This window comes from Poecilia latipinna, unplaced genomic scaffold (assembly GCF_001443285.1).
Source record: "Poecilia latipinna isolate Pla-1442-1.1 unplaced genomic scaffold, P_latipinna-1.0 Scaffold386, whole genome shotgun sequence".
Lineage (NCBI taxonomy): Eukaryota > Metazoa > Chordata > Actinopteri > Cyprinodontiformes > Poeciliidae > Poecilia > Poecilia latipinna.
The window spans coordinates 70444-85127 of NW_015113002.1; the positions used below are offsets into that span (position 1 = coordinate 70444).

Genomic DNA, 14684 nt, shown 5'->3' on the forward strand with positions numbered 1-14684 from the left:
TGTGATAATAAAAGTGATAATTGTATGACTGTCTGTGTCACAACACAGACAGTGTTGTGACACAGACAACATTTGCTCATACAAATATTTGTATTTGTATTTGTATTTGTATTTGTATGAGCAAATACAAATATTGCTCATACAAAACATTCCCATTTGTATTAAAGCTTCTTTAGGACACCAGTCACATAAAGAAGTATGATTTTCACTATTCAGCTGCTCATTGTAACTTTATTTAAAATTTATTGGTATTTATTGACACTTTTATTCAACAAACAGTTGAAAAACTATCAATCCCAACAATAAGGACAGTTTCAGAGGGGATGGGGGGATATATATCATTAATTGGAATGTATGACAACAATAAGTCAAAATCTTATAAGAAATTTATCACAATAAATGATAACACAATAACAACTAGACTGGTTGTTGCAGTTCTGCTCAATTCTCATCTCCCTTACTGACACATCTGAGACTTCTTCCATTCAGCTGGATTTCTCTGGTTGAATTTCATCTTGGTCAATCAGCAAGCAGAAGTAGAAGTTGTGAAACATAATGTCAATTTTCTGTTTTAAAATTGTAGTCTGCCTCTCCTGTAGTTTTAGCAATGGCAGCAGAAGAAGTGAACAGTCCGTGTTGGTACAGCTTCCAAATACAGAGCTGTTAAAGTTGCAGCAAGAGGAATATCTAAGACATTTAAGACAGACTTCAACAGACGCCACGCCTTATAATAATTTCCTAACAGACCCTCTGTATGAAGCAAAGTGTAGAACAAGGCGTGGCTTTTAAACAGGCTGACGAGCTAAATACAAATACATTCCACACTTTTCATATTCTTTTGTTAGTTTAAAAAATATATATTGCATCTTTTTCTTTCTACTTAATTATGCATTACTTAATGTTCATCACATAAAATATAATGTAATTAAATGTTTAATGAAGAAGTATTAATACTTCTTCATGGCTCTGTATATCTGCAACTACTGATATAAATAAGCTTTTCAGCAGCTAAACAAGTCGCTCCCTTCACTAGCTAGCCATTAGCTGGGAAGATTTCTGAGCTGAAAAACTCTATAAATATGGCTCAGTGTCTTACAGTAAGCAGGAACTTTATTTTTGGCAAATGCTCCTATTTACTTTTCAAACATGGTTAGCATGCTAATTCATGCACTGAGGAACAGTTCTAGTTGAGAGGAGAAAGAAAAACGGAAAAGTTTCCACCTAAACTCTGCTTGCTGACTTAATAAAAGGGATAGTTGAGAATTTTTGAAGTGAACGTGTGTTGAAGGTTATCAGCAGATAACTAGTGTTCTTCATATAAAACCAGTTAGCTGCTTTCAGAGGTGATGGCTGGTTGGATACAGGCAGAAACTAAAACAGCTCAAATCTTAAAAACACTGCGTTTCACGCAAATGGTAGTTATGAAGCATTACGGCGGCGACACATTCACATTGTGTGGTTGTTTATACAGTAATCAGTTGTATATATGGAGAAATAGAGGGAGGAGACGATGTGGTACCAATGTTCTTCCCTAGAACCGAGATTATGAAGAATTAAAATTTCTAAAGTTCTAGAAAACAAATGCATGACAGATGTTTTAGATATTTAATAGTAAAATACAATTAAAACTCATGCATCTCTAGGTCCATTTCCCAATTACACTTTGCATTAGTTTATGATATGAAATCCCAACAAAATTGTTGAGATGATGAGAGAAAATGTAAAGTAGTTGGTAAAGCACCGTGTAACAGACACAAAATCGTTTCAGTTAATTTATTGTTTTCCATGTTTTAGTATTCTTCCTTACATGGTTCAGTTCAACAGGCTGCAGTGTGAAAAACAATCCTCACTCATTTATTGCCTGTATAAACAATGAGAAAATAATAATAAAAAAACGCTCAGCTAACCTAACAGCAGGTATAAAAGGTTAACCTTATAAAATCATAATTCATAAAGATAAACATCCTGAATATTACAGAAGAAGCTCCTGGTTTGAACTTCTGCTTGATGCAAGCAGCAAACGGCGGCTTCCAGCCTTCAGGTTCTGGGTTTGGTGGCGAAGGTGAGGTACCCCGTGTGGCCCGGCATTTCTCTGGGCGGAGTGGTGGTCTTGATTTTTAAGGAGGCGGGGTTTGGAGCAGCAGAGGGAGGAGCCTCCTCCGTGGCCTGAGAGGAGGAAGAGGAGGAGTCGGGGCCAAAGTCGGGCAGCTGCAGGGTGACAGGTCGGACGTTGTGGACTCTGAGCAGAACCTCCAGGGTCCTGACCTCCTCAAAGCCCCGCTCCGTCAGCGCCTGGCACGTCCTCTGAACCTGCTCTATGCACGGAGAGAAGGAGCACAGCCGGCCCCCTGCAGGACGACATGGGTAACCACACCCAGATGAGAAACTGGTTAATGCGATCAAGTCAGCACTTGCACGATATACACACATTTTCATACATTTTGACTTCTTTTTTTTTTATTTTATAATGTTAAATTTATTGCTTTGATTTTATGTATAAGAATAAGAAAAAAATAGAAATCCCAGTAGTGTGGCATGCATATGAGTCAATACTTTGTAGATTTCCATGTAATACATGCAGGTGTTTTCAGGTAAGTATTTACCAGCATTACAAATCTAAACCAAGAAACGTTCCACTCATTCTAAATATAAAGGTACAGTATCATAAATTTTCCAGGCACATAGTGCAATTTTATAGCACAATCAAGTAACTGTTACCTTCGGTTGTTATAAAAATGCTATATATCTAATACGACTTACAAGCAATTTGATTTTGTAATTTCATGACTTGAAATTCGGCCTGTGTCTTTAAAAACTCCTGCTCAGCTCCGCCTTCAGGAAGTCAGCACAACATGGCTCCTCTATTAAACTTTAACAAGATTTCTACCAGTGTTGCTCTGAGAAGTAGCTCCTATAATGCGCAGATCCTCCAGGTGTTTACTAATGACTAGTAGGAAAATCACGGGGCGAGGGGTCTGAAGCTTGGAAACTGCAGCTCTGAGGAGGAGCTTTGCCTCAAAGGCGGGGCTAAGTCCACACAGGCATTTTACACATCAGTTGTCATGGAAAGAATTTCTCAAATATGCAAGAAAAAAATCAAAGCAGCACTCCAGGTATGTTTTTGATGATGGAATAAAATAATATCATGATGTAAACCTCAAAAAGTCAATTTTGCATAGAACTGCTCCTTTAACTGGACCAATGCATGAATATTTTTTAATCTACACCAGGGGTGTCCAAAGTGGGTCCTGGAGGGCCGGCATCCTGCATGTTTTAGTTCTCTCCCTGGTTTAGCGCACCTGGATCAAATGACGCCTCATTAGAAGGTCTAAGAGGAACATTGACATGCAGGAAAGGTTGTTACTACCACCAGGGAGAGAACTAAAACATGCAGGATGCCGGCCCTCCAGGACTGACTTTGGACACCGCTGATCTACACCATTCCATTGTAGCTCTGGTTTTCTATTTGCCCTAAAAGTGTGATTAACTTCTTCTTGTGTGATGCCTTATGTTTTTATTGGATGTTTGGTGTTTTTAAAGCCGTCTTAGGTCTGATCCTTTGTTTTCTTGTAAAACACTTGGAATTAACCCGTTTATGAATGGTCTTATATCTATATATATTCTAGTAATACACAGAAAAAAAAAACAAAAAACTGAAGTTTTACTCAGATAAAAATCAGAAAAACTTAGGTGGTCTAACTGGTTAAACAGAATTTCATGCAAAAAAAAAACAAACATAAAAACTCCTTTCACTGAACAATGTGACATGTAGATAGAACATAAAATGTGCATGAATACATTTAAAGGCAGTGTGTTTTGCCAAAGAGATGAGATATGAAGAAAGAACATAAAAAAATAAAGATTCTTCACTGGCTACTTCTTTCGGCTGAGACACACGACTCCATGTTTATAGAAATCAGTCTGTAAAATTAGATGTTTTCTTTGAAAGAACTAAACATCCCTCAGGTAAGTGTTTTAGACAGGATTCCTGGGCCAATTTACTCTGAGAAAACATTCCCTCCTTTAATAATACAACTTCTACACATGCATTTGTTTCCCACAAAACGGGATATTAAAAACAAAAACAGCCATGCGGATCGTTGGCTCCAGGCTGCAGCGCCCGGATCATCAGAGGATCATCTACTGGCCGCGGCCTCTTCATCTCCACGCTGAACCCTGAGGTCATCTCGGCGGGAGGTCGGAGAAACAAGCCAACAAGCCATTCATGGCTGACCTAAAGGACACACACTGACACGGAGCGGTGCAGCTGCACAGAGACCAGCTCTGGGTTAGAAAAATAAGCTGAGTTTTCGAGTTCAAATCTGAATTAGGGAGGAGTTTTAAAAAGTGAAAAAAAAGCCCTGCAATAAAGGTTGAAGAATAATTCATGAAGGTCACATGGAGGTGTAATTTACTAATTATAGGTCTTTGATGAGATTTATTTACTGGATGAACAGTTTTACACTCTTTCCTAACTCCAATGAGTTTTAATGGAAACCCTACTTATTAACTCAACTAGTGTCTCCAAGGTTATAAAAACAAACAGGTTGGCTGGTGTAGAACAGGTTGTGAACACAAGGTTTTAAGAGCCTCTTCTCTAGGAACGGCTGAAGACCTAAAAAAAAAGTAATAATTCACAAAGGAGACTATAAAATGAGTTAAGACTCAATAAAACACTTTGTAAAGACAAGGAGATCTGTCGAATCTGCTGGCAAGTTCATCTGTAAACCCTGGTTCTCTCAACAGCAACCTCTAACAAACTACAAGAAATGTTTATGACTGAAAATTGGGCTAAAGCCATCGTGTTTTTGATAGTTTTACTGTGTTTTCACAGTAAAACTATCAAAAACACTATCAGCTTAGCACTAAAAAAACTCTATACTATAGAATATTTATACCAGGACTCTGAACTTTCCCAACAAAATACTTGACAGGAGCTTAAGCAACTTACAGAAGTATGCTGTAGTCCCAAGACAGCTGGTTAACTGGAACCTTTAGAAAAATGTGTGTAAAGTTGGCCAGACAGAATCCTTAGGAAGAGGTCAACGGTCGGGGTTCCCAGGATTTCTAACCAATCCAGACTGGCGAGGTTGACCAATAATCCCACCAATAATCTCATGATGCCCAGTGTTGTTTTTAGAACGTGTTCTGCAGGAAACTGATATCGTCTCTGATGATGATCTTAGTAGTGTTGCCAGCTACTCAAGAAGGAAACTAGCTAATGGCTGTCCTAAAATGTCATTTAGCAGGTTGATAAATGACATTGCATAATTTGGTTAACTAGTCACCTATATGATATTCTAATTTATACTATTGGAAAGAAAATTATTTTTTTGTTAAAAGACACAAGTCAGATTTAAAAAAAGGTCAATGTTGCCTCAGGAGAGGCAAAAGTGACCCAATCAAGACAAGCTCAGTGTTTCTTCTTCAATTATCCAAGAGGGGTACCCCGCCTCACCCATGAGGCTAATCGTGGTGTGTAGTAATTGTATGTGTTCACAGTTCATTTAAATAATGCCAGATCATATTGTGAGCTATTTCTGTCCCTTAGTGATTACTCATCTACCATCAGCCCTTTCTCAAGCTGGGTTTACAGTTGAAGCGTTGACCTGGTCTCCAGGGTGTGCATGCCAATCACTCAACATGCTTGCTCAACTCATGCTTGCTCTCTACGCAAACTTTTATGTGTCAGTCCAGTTAAGTTCTGCTCCATCATTGGCTTCAAGGATCTACAATTCATGTGCAGTTTGTGACTGTGACTTAAGGACTCAACTGTCTGTACGTGTTTTAGGATGGGGGAGTGACTTTCATGGACTTTCACTCCTAAAGTGAAAGTCCATGATTTGGATTTGTGGTTCACGGAATATGAGGTCTGAATACAAAGTTACCAATTTGTCAACCCTGGCCTGCATGAACCTCATTGTTGGTTTGGTTTAGAGTTTCTACATTTAAGCAGAGTTTATCAGAGTGCCTTAGTGTTGAGAAAAAGCCTGCTGCAGAGTGAGGGTATATTTAAATACTTAGGTTTTTCCCAGATTTGTTTCCATCCATTCATAAAAAACATTTTTGTTGACATAGCTTCTAAACATTCCAACAAATGTAATTGCATTGCTGTACCAGTAGGTGGCAATGTGGAAATCCTGACCACGGCTAAAGCAGTGCAAGGTTAAAGATTCTATCAAAGTTCATGTTTTATTTGATATTTATCATTTCCTGCTATTGTGCTTGAAGGTTACAGGTAGAAGTTAGGACAAAGTGCACATAACTATTCACTCATTAACAGATATTATGGTTAAAATGAAGTTACCATTTCACTTTACTGGAATGGTGATTCACAACAATCAAACTAAGTATAAGACAAGAACAACTACTTTTTTGCTACACAAAAACCTTGAAAACTTAAGAAAACAAAGATTTTACTACTAAAAACAAATTCCCACAGCAAATATATCAGGAGAAATTTAGTGTCAATATTTTGTGACACCTTTGGTTTTGACAAAGTAATTATTTTAAGAAAGCATGGTTGTACTAGCCTTTTAAATCCAGACACCTATATGGAATCAAACACATAGATTTCTAAAGTGACTTCACCAACACAAGGAAAATATATTTCATAAGCATCTGATGCATTACTTCCTCATGGGTTGTAGCTGTGCAGATAGTCACGTCGTGCTTCTGCATTATGACCGCAGGAGCTCAACACTTACCTTTAAATGTGTTATTTGATCTATATTTACCTCTGTATTTTCAGGTTTTCTAAGTCAGCCTCATCACACAGAGTCTTACTTATTCTGTCTTATTCAGAGCAACATTCACCAGACCAAACATTCTTTGCTTTAACAGTTTTCATGTTCCCTTCCAGGCCTTTTTTTAATAACTTCTGCCTGGCACGTGATCCTTTCGGTGATTCACTGTACATCCAAAGGTTTTAATGCAGTTTAGCTTTTATGAGGCATGTGAGGAAAAGGTGCATACTATATGAAGTCCCAATAAAAAGCAAAAAAAAAAAAAAGATCAAGTCTACAGAGGAGGAGTGCATTGTATCTGGTAACCATTAAATTAGACCGCAGCATACTTCAGATAGCAGTCGTTCCTTTGGCAAACAGGACCAGTGTTCCCCTCGAAACAGTCACACAGTTTAGTGTCTCCTGGCAACGAGACGAACACACTGGGAGGGGTCGGGTTGATCATTCAACAAGGGCGTCTCCAAGCGGCTGTTAATGCTGTCAAGTTTGGACTGAAAGTCTAAAACGAAAAGCAATTTTGACATAATCCTGTGATTCCTCCTGGTGAAGTTCACGGTTTACAAGTTTATCTTCAGGAGAAACACAGAGAGACAGAGAGAGAGAGAGGGGGTGAGAGAGAGAGAGAGAGAGAGAGAGAGAGAGAGAGAGAGGGAGGGAGGCTGGAGATGCTTGTTAGGATTTAAAGTCCGTCTCAGAGATCTGGGCTGCAGGCCAGAACATCAGGAAAATTACAACTCACAGTAGGGGGAAAAAGTATGCTTTCCTACACAATCCACTGGAGGAGAAGAACTTCCTGAAGCTTTTCAGCTTCAACTCACAGAAACCACAAAATGCTATAATAAAGGAAGTCAAGAATTATTTTTTCATTTCACTTACTTGGGTCAGTATAAAGAGGAACACTTTTTCTACAGATTTTCTTAGCTTTATATTTTTAACCCAGGCATAAACATGGCAGACTTTGGCTGGATCATTTCAGGACAGCAACAAACAGGAAAAAAAAAACATCTTGTTCTGCAGTGGAAAGAAAACAGAGCATTTCCATATGGAGTTCCATTCAGCAGCCCTCTGCTCATAGCAATACCCAGTATGGTCATGGGATCGCTCTAACAGTGATGTGGCAGCATGTTATTTATCTGGATCTGTGTGTGTGTGTGTGCGTGCGTGCATGAGGGAGGCTAGCTTATGAAAGGAATATGCGGCAGTGACACCATAAAAGGGAGAGGAGGTAGGAGAGTTGCTCTGCAGCATAATGGCTCCTCCTTCAGATTTATCTTCATATTGAGGCTTAATGCTTGTAATGATGCTGTTGATCTCCCCTGTGATGCAGGGAATCTCCCTTTAACACTGAGCAACAAGACTGAGGGTTTGGGAAAAACAGCAAAAGGCACAAAAATACAAAAATATCCTAACTGGGTATGATGACCTCAGTGTGACTGCAAGCAGGATTCACTATAGTGAAAAAGGTCAAATACAAAATAAAATAAAAAAACAAACAATGTAATACCTCATTTTGACCCTCCAAAAAACTGTTTAATAGATGTTAATAATAAATTTAGCATTATGATGAAAGGAAATGTAATACTGGGCTCATAACATGGCAACTCTAACAATATTTTTTGGAAAACCAAGAAATATTGTTGGGGGGTTAAAGAACTTCAATAATTCTCTAAACACAACTACAAATTTGAAAACAGCGAAATTAACTAAGCACAATTACAAAATCAAAAGCACAACATTAACAAATCGAAAGAGTCTGGTCCCAGTGGGAAACCTACGACATCACTGATTGGTCGACACCGCTTTTGGCTTTTGAACTGGAAATTATTCTGGCTTTAGCATATTTGTTAAAAATATGAATATTACTGGGAATGCAAACGTGGCAACTGCTATGCAGGAATATTTTGAGTCAAGACTTGCAGCTTGTTAGCAATACATACAGTAGCTTTGTGACTGTCTTCTCACCTATCTAAAACAAAAAGAGAGTGAATGCCAGAATAATTTCTGATAGTCCAAGCCAAGGTCAGTTTTATCTTAATTATCCTCATGAGCTGCTCTGCAACTTAAAGTCTAGACCACACTCCTTACCAGGTGGTGGTGCTAATACACTAGGAAGTTACAGGAAAAAAAAAAAAAACAGAAGAAAAGAGAAGTTAGACATGAGATGGTGGAAACTACAAAATAAATCTGTAGGTTTTGAGTCATTTGAAGGATAAATGTGGAGGGTATTAAAATGTATTAACTTTATTGTTTATTTTATCAGATTTATTATTTTATTTCAAAAGTATGCAACAACATATGTCATGCTGTAGCTTTGATTTGTTAATGCAGTCAGAGGGACTGAAGGCCCATAAAGAAGAGCCACCCTGTTCTGAATAAATGAAATGTGTTTTCAAAAGTTATTATGTGATGTAATAGTAAAATAAAGTTAGAAATTACGTTGTATCAATTAGTACGTGGACCTGACATGTACTTAAACTTAACTTATATCTGTACTCTGACTGGAAAAAAAAAAAGAACTGGGATTGGGACAGTACTAAAAACTATACGTCTTGACAGAAATGTGCTACTCTAAATGTTTAGTGAAGCGGTATCTGGTGGGACTTGTTCTAAAATGTTTGAGAACCATGGTCAAACAACATGTCTGCCTCAGATAATGCAATGTTCATTGTGCAGCTTTAGCACTCACTGGAAACCTTTGCGTGTTTGCGGTAATGTAGTGGAGAAGGATTGATTGAGAGAGTGAGTGGAAATGATAAATTATTATATTACAGAGAGGCAAAGTGCATGGTGAGTGAGCAGATACATTGTTTATATAACAGCTTTGGTGCATCATGTGATGCTGAGAGTCGCAGGTGGAGCCAAAACCTGGGTGAGCTCTGGACCGAAGAGCAGAGTTCTGCACTTCATATCAATAGTAGTTAGTTCAATAATCCAACATCATTTGTTCGCCATTCTGCTACATTAAAGGGGCAGTATTATTTAAATTTATTTTTTTTTAGCTTTACATCATGTTATGTTATTCTCTCATCAAAAACATACCTGGAGTGTTGCCTTGCATATTGAGAAATCCTTTAATCCCCATGGCAACTATTCAGCTGTGCAAGATGCCTGGGTGGACCTAGCTCCGCCTTTGGGGCGAAACTCCTCCTCTAAGCTGTGGTTTCTAAGTTTCCGCCTCACAGAGCATCCCTCCTCCACAACTCACCCACTCAGCTCCTTCAGACTAGCCAGCAGCAATTAGCAAACTGTGAATCTGTTGAGCTCGTTATAGGAGCTACTTCTCAGTGCAGAACAGGTAAAAACGTTGTTAAAGGGTTAATAGAGGAGGCATGTTGTGACAACATACTGAAGGCAGAGCTTCAGAAAAAGCAGGAGTTTTTAAGGAGACAGGCCCCATTTAAACAAGTTAACAAAGTCAAAAAAAGTAAAGTCATATTTATAACAATTGAAGGTAACAGTCATTTCATCGTGCTATGAAATGGAACCATGTGCCTGGAAAACACAGAACACTGCCCCTTACAGTGATTAAATTATTTTGTTGCTGCTCAACAACTTGAAGTTATAATTATCTCATGGAGTCCATCTTACCGTGCTTCTTCATAGCAGCCTTGGCATGTCCCACTGCCTCCCAGGGGCTGGGGATGTCCAGGAAGACCGCATCAGCAACCCCCGTCACTCCAAACCCGTCCTTGCACACGTCCTGGTTCCTGACGGTCACCAAGTGATCCACACGGTGCTCCTTAAACTCCTCCACCACCTTTTCTGCCCGCTGCTGGTGGAACTCCACCGTGTGCAGGTGGCCAGAGGGGGCGATGGTCCGCAGGATGGCGTGGGAGAGGGATCCACTACCAGTACCTATAGAACCATCAAGGATAGGGAGATGTTAATGAGTCTAAAGATACACAGAAGGTTTCAAAGATGTCTCTGCCTACATCCCCCAGAATGCTGTGTGGTTCTAGATCCGAGTTCAGCTTTTCTGGAACAAACTTCCACAAAAAAAATTTATTAGTGAAGCTCTTTTTATCTCTGTATAAACAAAACATTATCAGCTTATTTTATCTGGAGATAAAATACTTTGCCCAAATGTTCAGATCAAATCTTTGTGTAAGACCCAAACTGACATGTTGTCATTTCTCACAAAGAGCTGTAAGAATGTCCCAGGTGGCTGCAAGCAGCTTATAGCTGCTCACTCTGCATACTTCCAGAGTGCTTTACCAATAAAAGGATGCTCGACTTCCAAAAGGCCATTCATTTCCACGTAGCAGTGCTTTTGGTGCCGTAAACAATGATTGCTAATGTACGTGATGGGAGAGCGAGGGAGAGGAGCCCTGTTCATGTGACTTACAGTAAGGGGAGGGCAAGCAAGAGTCCGAACCAGAGGGAGAGGCCAGCAGATCCCATCCTCCACCCAGACTTTTCACTTTATCCCATGAAGTGATGTCACCACCGCCTTTGTTGTGGAGGCCACAAAGAAGGCAGTGTTCTGAAACACGACTAGAACCTTCAGACTGCTGGACCGGATGGAGAGTCGCCGTTAACAAATAACAATTAAGGTTCACGTGGCGCTTGAAAAAGGAGATAAAAACTTGGAAGATTATTGGATAAATGGTGAATAGCAAAAGAGACGGTTCTGTTCTATAATCCTGTTCATTACTGCATAAAACGAGTGTCTAATCAACATGATGAAGAACTCCCTGTTCAGACATTCAGTCACTAACGCATTGAAACCACATCTGATTACATCAGCACTCCCATCACCCTACGGCCCACAATGGTTGGAAACTAACATTCAAGTGGATTTCCTTCAAAGTTTATTAGCTGTTTGCTTTAAGTTCCATAGGAATTTGGTGAAAACAAGAGGCTGGTAAACACAACAATTACACTCCTAGGACAATTTGAGAGATTTTTTTCCCTCCAAAGCAACTAACTTCTCAATGAAGGGATGTTGTTAGTTTCCAGGGTTTAGTCTTTGCTCAATACAGGATCTAAAGTCACTCTGATCTCTTTGTCTGCTTGGTAATGGAAAGTATTCTTGAAATTTTAGTCAAAATATTCAACTTGCACACACCATAAATCTGGAACAAACATCCAGAAAAAAAGCAAAACTGCTGAAACATTGAGTTCCTTTAAATCAAGGCTAAATACCCACCTGTTTAAAACAGCTTTTGAACCATAATAAAATGAACAATAATCAACATATTTGATGTGCAATGATTATTTTGATGCACTTGACAAAATGAATTGTTTATTGTTTCACAATTGGTAAACTTGAATTAAATATATTGAAACACAAAATAAACTGAAGCTAGTTTTTATATTTTACAATGTCACTTATGCAGCAGGTCATTTTGCCTCTATATCGTTTTATCGCCAACTTTTTCCCACGTCCAAAATGGTGCCATCCACCATGCCTAATTAATACATTGTTTCTAAGCTAATTTAACAACAAGTAACAAATGAAGCTTAGGGATTTCAGCCATGTACTGTGTTGCAGCAGCAAGGTTACTTGGCTCCTGTAGGATTCAACAAAAATCATTCTGCAAACTTAGACTTGTGCAGTTATATAAGAAGAGGTGTACTGAGACATTGCTCATAAATGAAACGTTTACTGTTAATAGGAAATAGCTTTGTGGCTGCAGCACACTTTGTCATCAAAGAGTGTCTGGGTCCAATCTGTATTAGCTCAATAAATCAGCAAAGTCAGGATGCTGATGGTTTCTGGTTTTTTGAAAAGTTCCGGAAATAGAAAGGATGGACAACAGCCAGACCTCAGAGAAACATAAAACATTATCCGCTTTGCTTTGAAATTAAATAGGGATTTTATTTTTTCTTCCCTAAAAAAAAAGCTTTTCTATCACTAGTGTTCTTTATTCAACAGGAGGTGGGCAGGAAGAGGGACAGAGAGAGAAGAGAAAACTGCATAGAGGACTTTTGGTGCCCATTAGAGAGCTGATTCCTATCAAATTCTACCACAATTTTACAACATTTTTCTTAAATAAAAATAAAAAAAGTGAAATTGAGTAAAACAAAGTTGCTATAGAAAGTATTTCCTTCAACGAACGCATGAGAATATCAGCACAAAGCGTGTTTAACGACCAATTGCACTCATAATCCGGATGAGTCTGAAACATAAGTTCCAACTTCAGGAGGAGGAACATGTGAGGAGCAGATGCAGCCGGATGGAAATCATCAGCTGACTGGAAAGATTTTACAGACAGAAAAAATCCACTGGAAACAGTGACTAAAAATTCCAGTGTGACAGACCTAACAGAGGATGTAGTTAAAAAAAAAAAGGATTGATTCAAATCACAAGAGGCTCAGCCTGAACGGCCGTCATCGGGCCTGTTGGTGGATCCTGCTCAGAAAGAAACTTCCACAGGTTTTGTTTGGACAAATCAAGACAAGGTAGCACATAAAAAAATGAAAAGTGGTTTACAAGTGGCTCAATATGTATCTTAAATATCAACAGCTGGTTCTGTGAAAATCTGAGATGTTTTTGATAACTATTGACCAAGTAACAGGATAAAGTCCAGATCAACACAGAACATACAGTGGCTAGAAAAGGTATTCACTTCCTTGGAGGTTTCACCTATTTATTGCTTTTACAAATCAATGGTGATCAATAAAATATGGCTTTTTGACTTTTTTCTTGCATATAAAAATATATTTAATAAAATAATGACCAATAAATAAAAATATGTAATTTTATGTGCTGAAGAGGGTGCATCTACACCAGAAATATCAAAAGTCTCAAAACAGAACCCCGAGGTACACCACAATGAAAAAAACTTAAACAAAACATAGAACTTGATGCAGCCACACTGTACACTGATACACCAGCCAGACACCTTTAGTGACATGACCGTCTACTGGCTGCAGACCAAGAGCTCTGCTGCCAGGCTTCACCTATAGGAGATATTTTATTCTGAGATGTAGAACATTTGTTGTGCAAACATTTAGAGCAGTGGACGTCCTGCCACACTGGTCCAAAACCAGCAGCATCTGAGAGGTCTACACATGTCACTGCTTTGCAGAGTAAAACATGACAGAAAACCAGGACAGAGGTCAATTGTCTTAACTTCCCAGCAGTCGATTTAGAAAGCGAAAGCAACACAATAATGTCTTCTCATGCTTAACCCAATGCAGAGGCTGATCACCTGAGCTAAGAGTCTAATCCCACATGTTGTAGAGCAGCAACTTGATGCCAACTCCACGTGGCGGCAGCTAATCTGGTTGACGCTGAGCGTACGTGGCGTCATGGCACAATACTGGACTAGCACCAAAGCCGTGCTTAGCACTGCTTTGAGTCAGTACTAAGTTGCAAACTGTAATTGATTAACCATTTGTAGCAACTCACAGATAAAGACATCAAAGTTTGAACGGGAGACTGGGCGTTGTGGCTTAAGAAGAAAATCTCTTATTTTTTTCGCACCAAATCTTAATCTATTTTTTTCTCACTTAAAAAAACAAACAAAAAAATATTTTCCAAAAGAGTGGCTTTTATTTCAATCATCTATTCTGTGATTTGTACGCAAGTGTATTAGCACCAGGCTAATTATGAAAATGTAGTTATAATAAAAGCAGAATAAACACACCTATACCAGAAAAACATGTCTTAAAATTATGAGAAAAAAGTTGTTTTAATAAAAAAATAATAATAATGGATGATTCTTTTTTTTTTTTTTCAAAGATTTATTTATGCTTTAACATGAGGTACAGTGTAAAGGCAGTGCAGTAGTTACATAGTTAACATTGTACCTTTAACATACAAACATAATTGAGCTAGAACACACCCAATTACACACACATCTACGTAAGATATATAAAATGGATCAAGTCAGAATAGGAATACCGTGTTAGCGGACAAAGACAAATACATAAAATAAATAAATAAATAAATAAATAAATTTAAAAAAAATCAGGTGGCAGGGGATACTT

The 14684-nt window shown here is 38.5% G+C and overlaps 1 protein-coding gene across 1 annotated transcript in view; it reads right to left on the reverse strand.

Moving 5' to 3' along the window:
- Window positions 1–1593: 1593 nt before the first annotated feature.
- trmt61a (tRNA methyltransferase 61A) overlaps window positions 1594–14684 on the reverse strand; it is a 30222-nt gene continuing 17131 nt past the window's right edge. The window contains exons 3-4 of the mRNA XM_015036945.1: window positions 10335–10601; window positions 1594–2348 (exon numbers count right to left, since the gene is read on the reverse strand). Coding sequence (XP_014892431.1) covers window positions 2038–2348; window positions 10335–10601 — 578 coding nt within the window. The 3' untranslated portion in view covers window positions 1594–2037. The remainder of the gene's footprint in view (window positions 2349–10334; window positions 10602–14684) is intronic.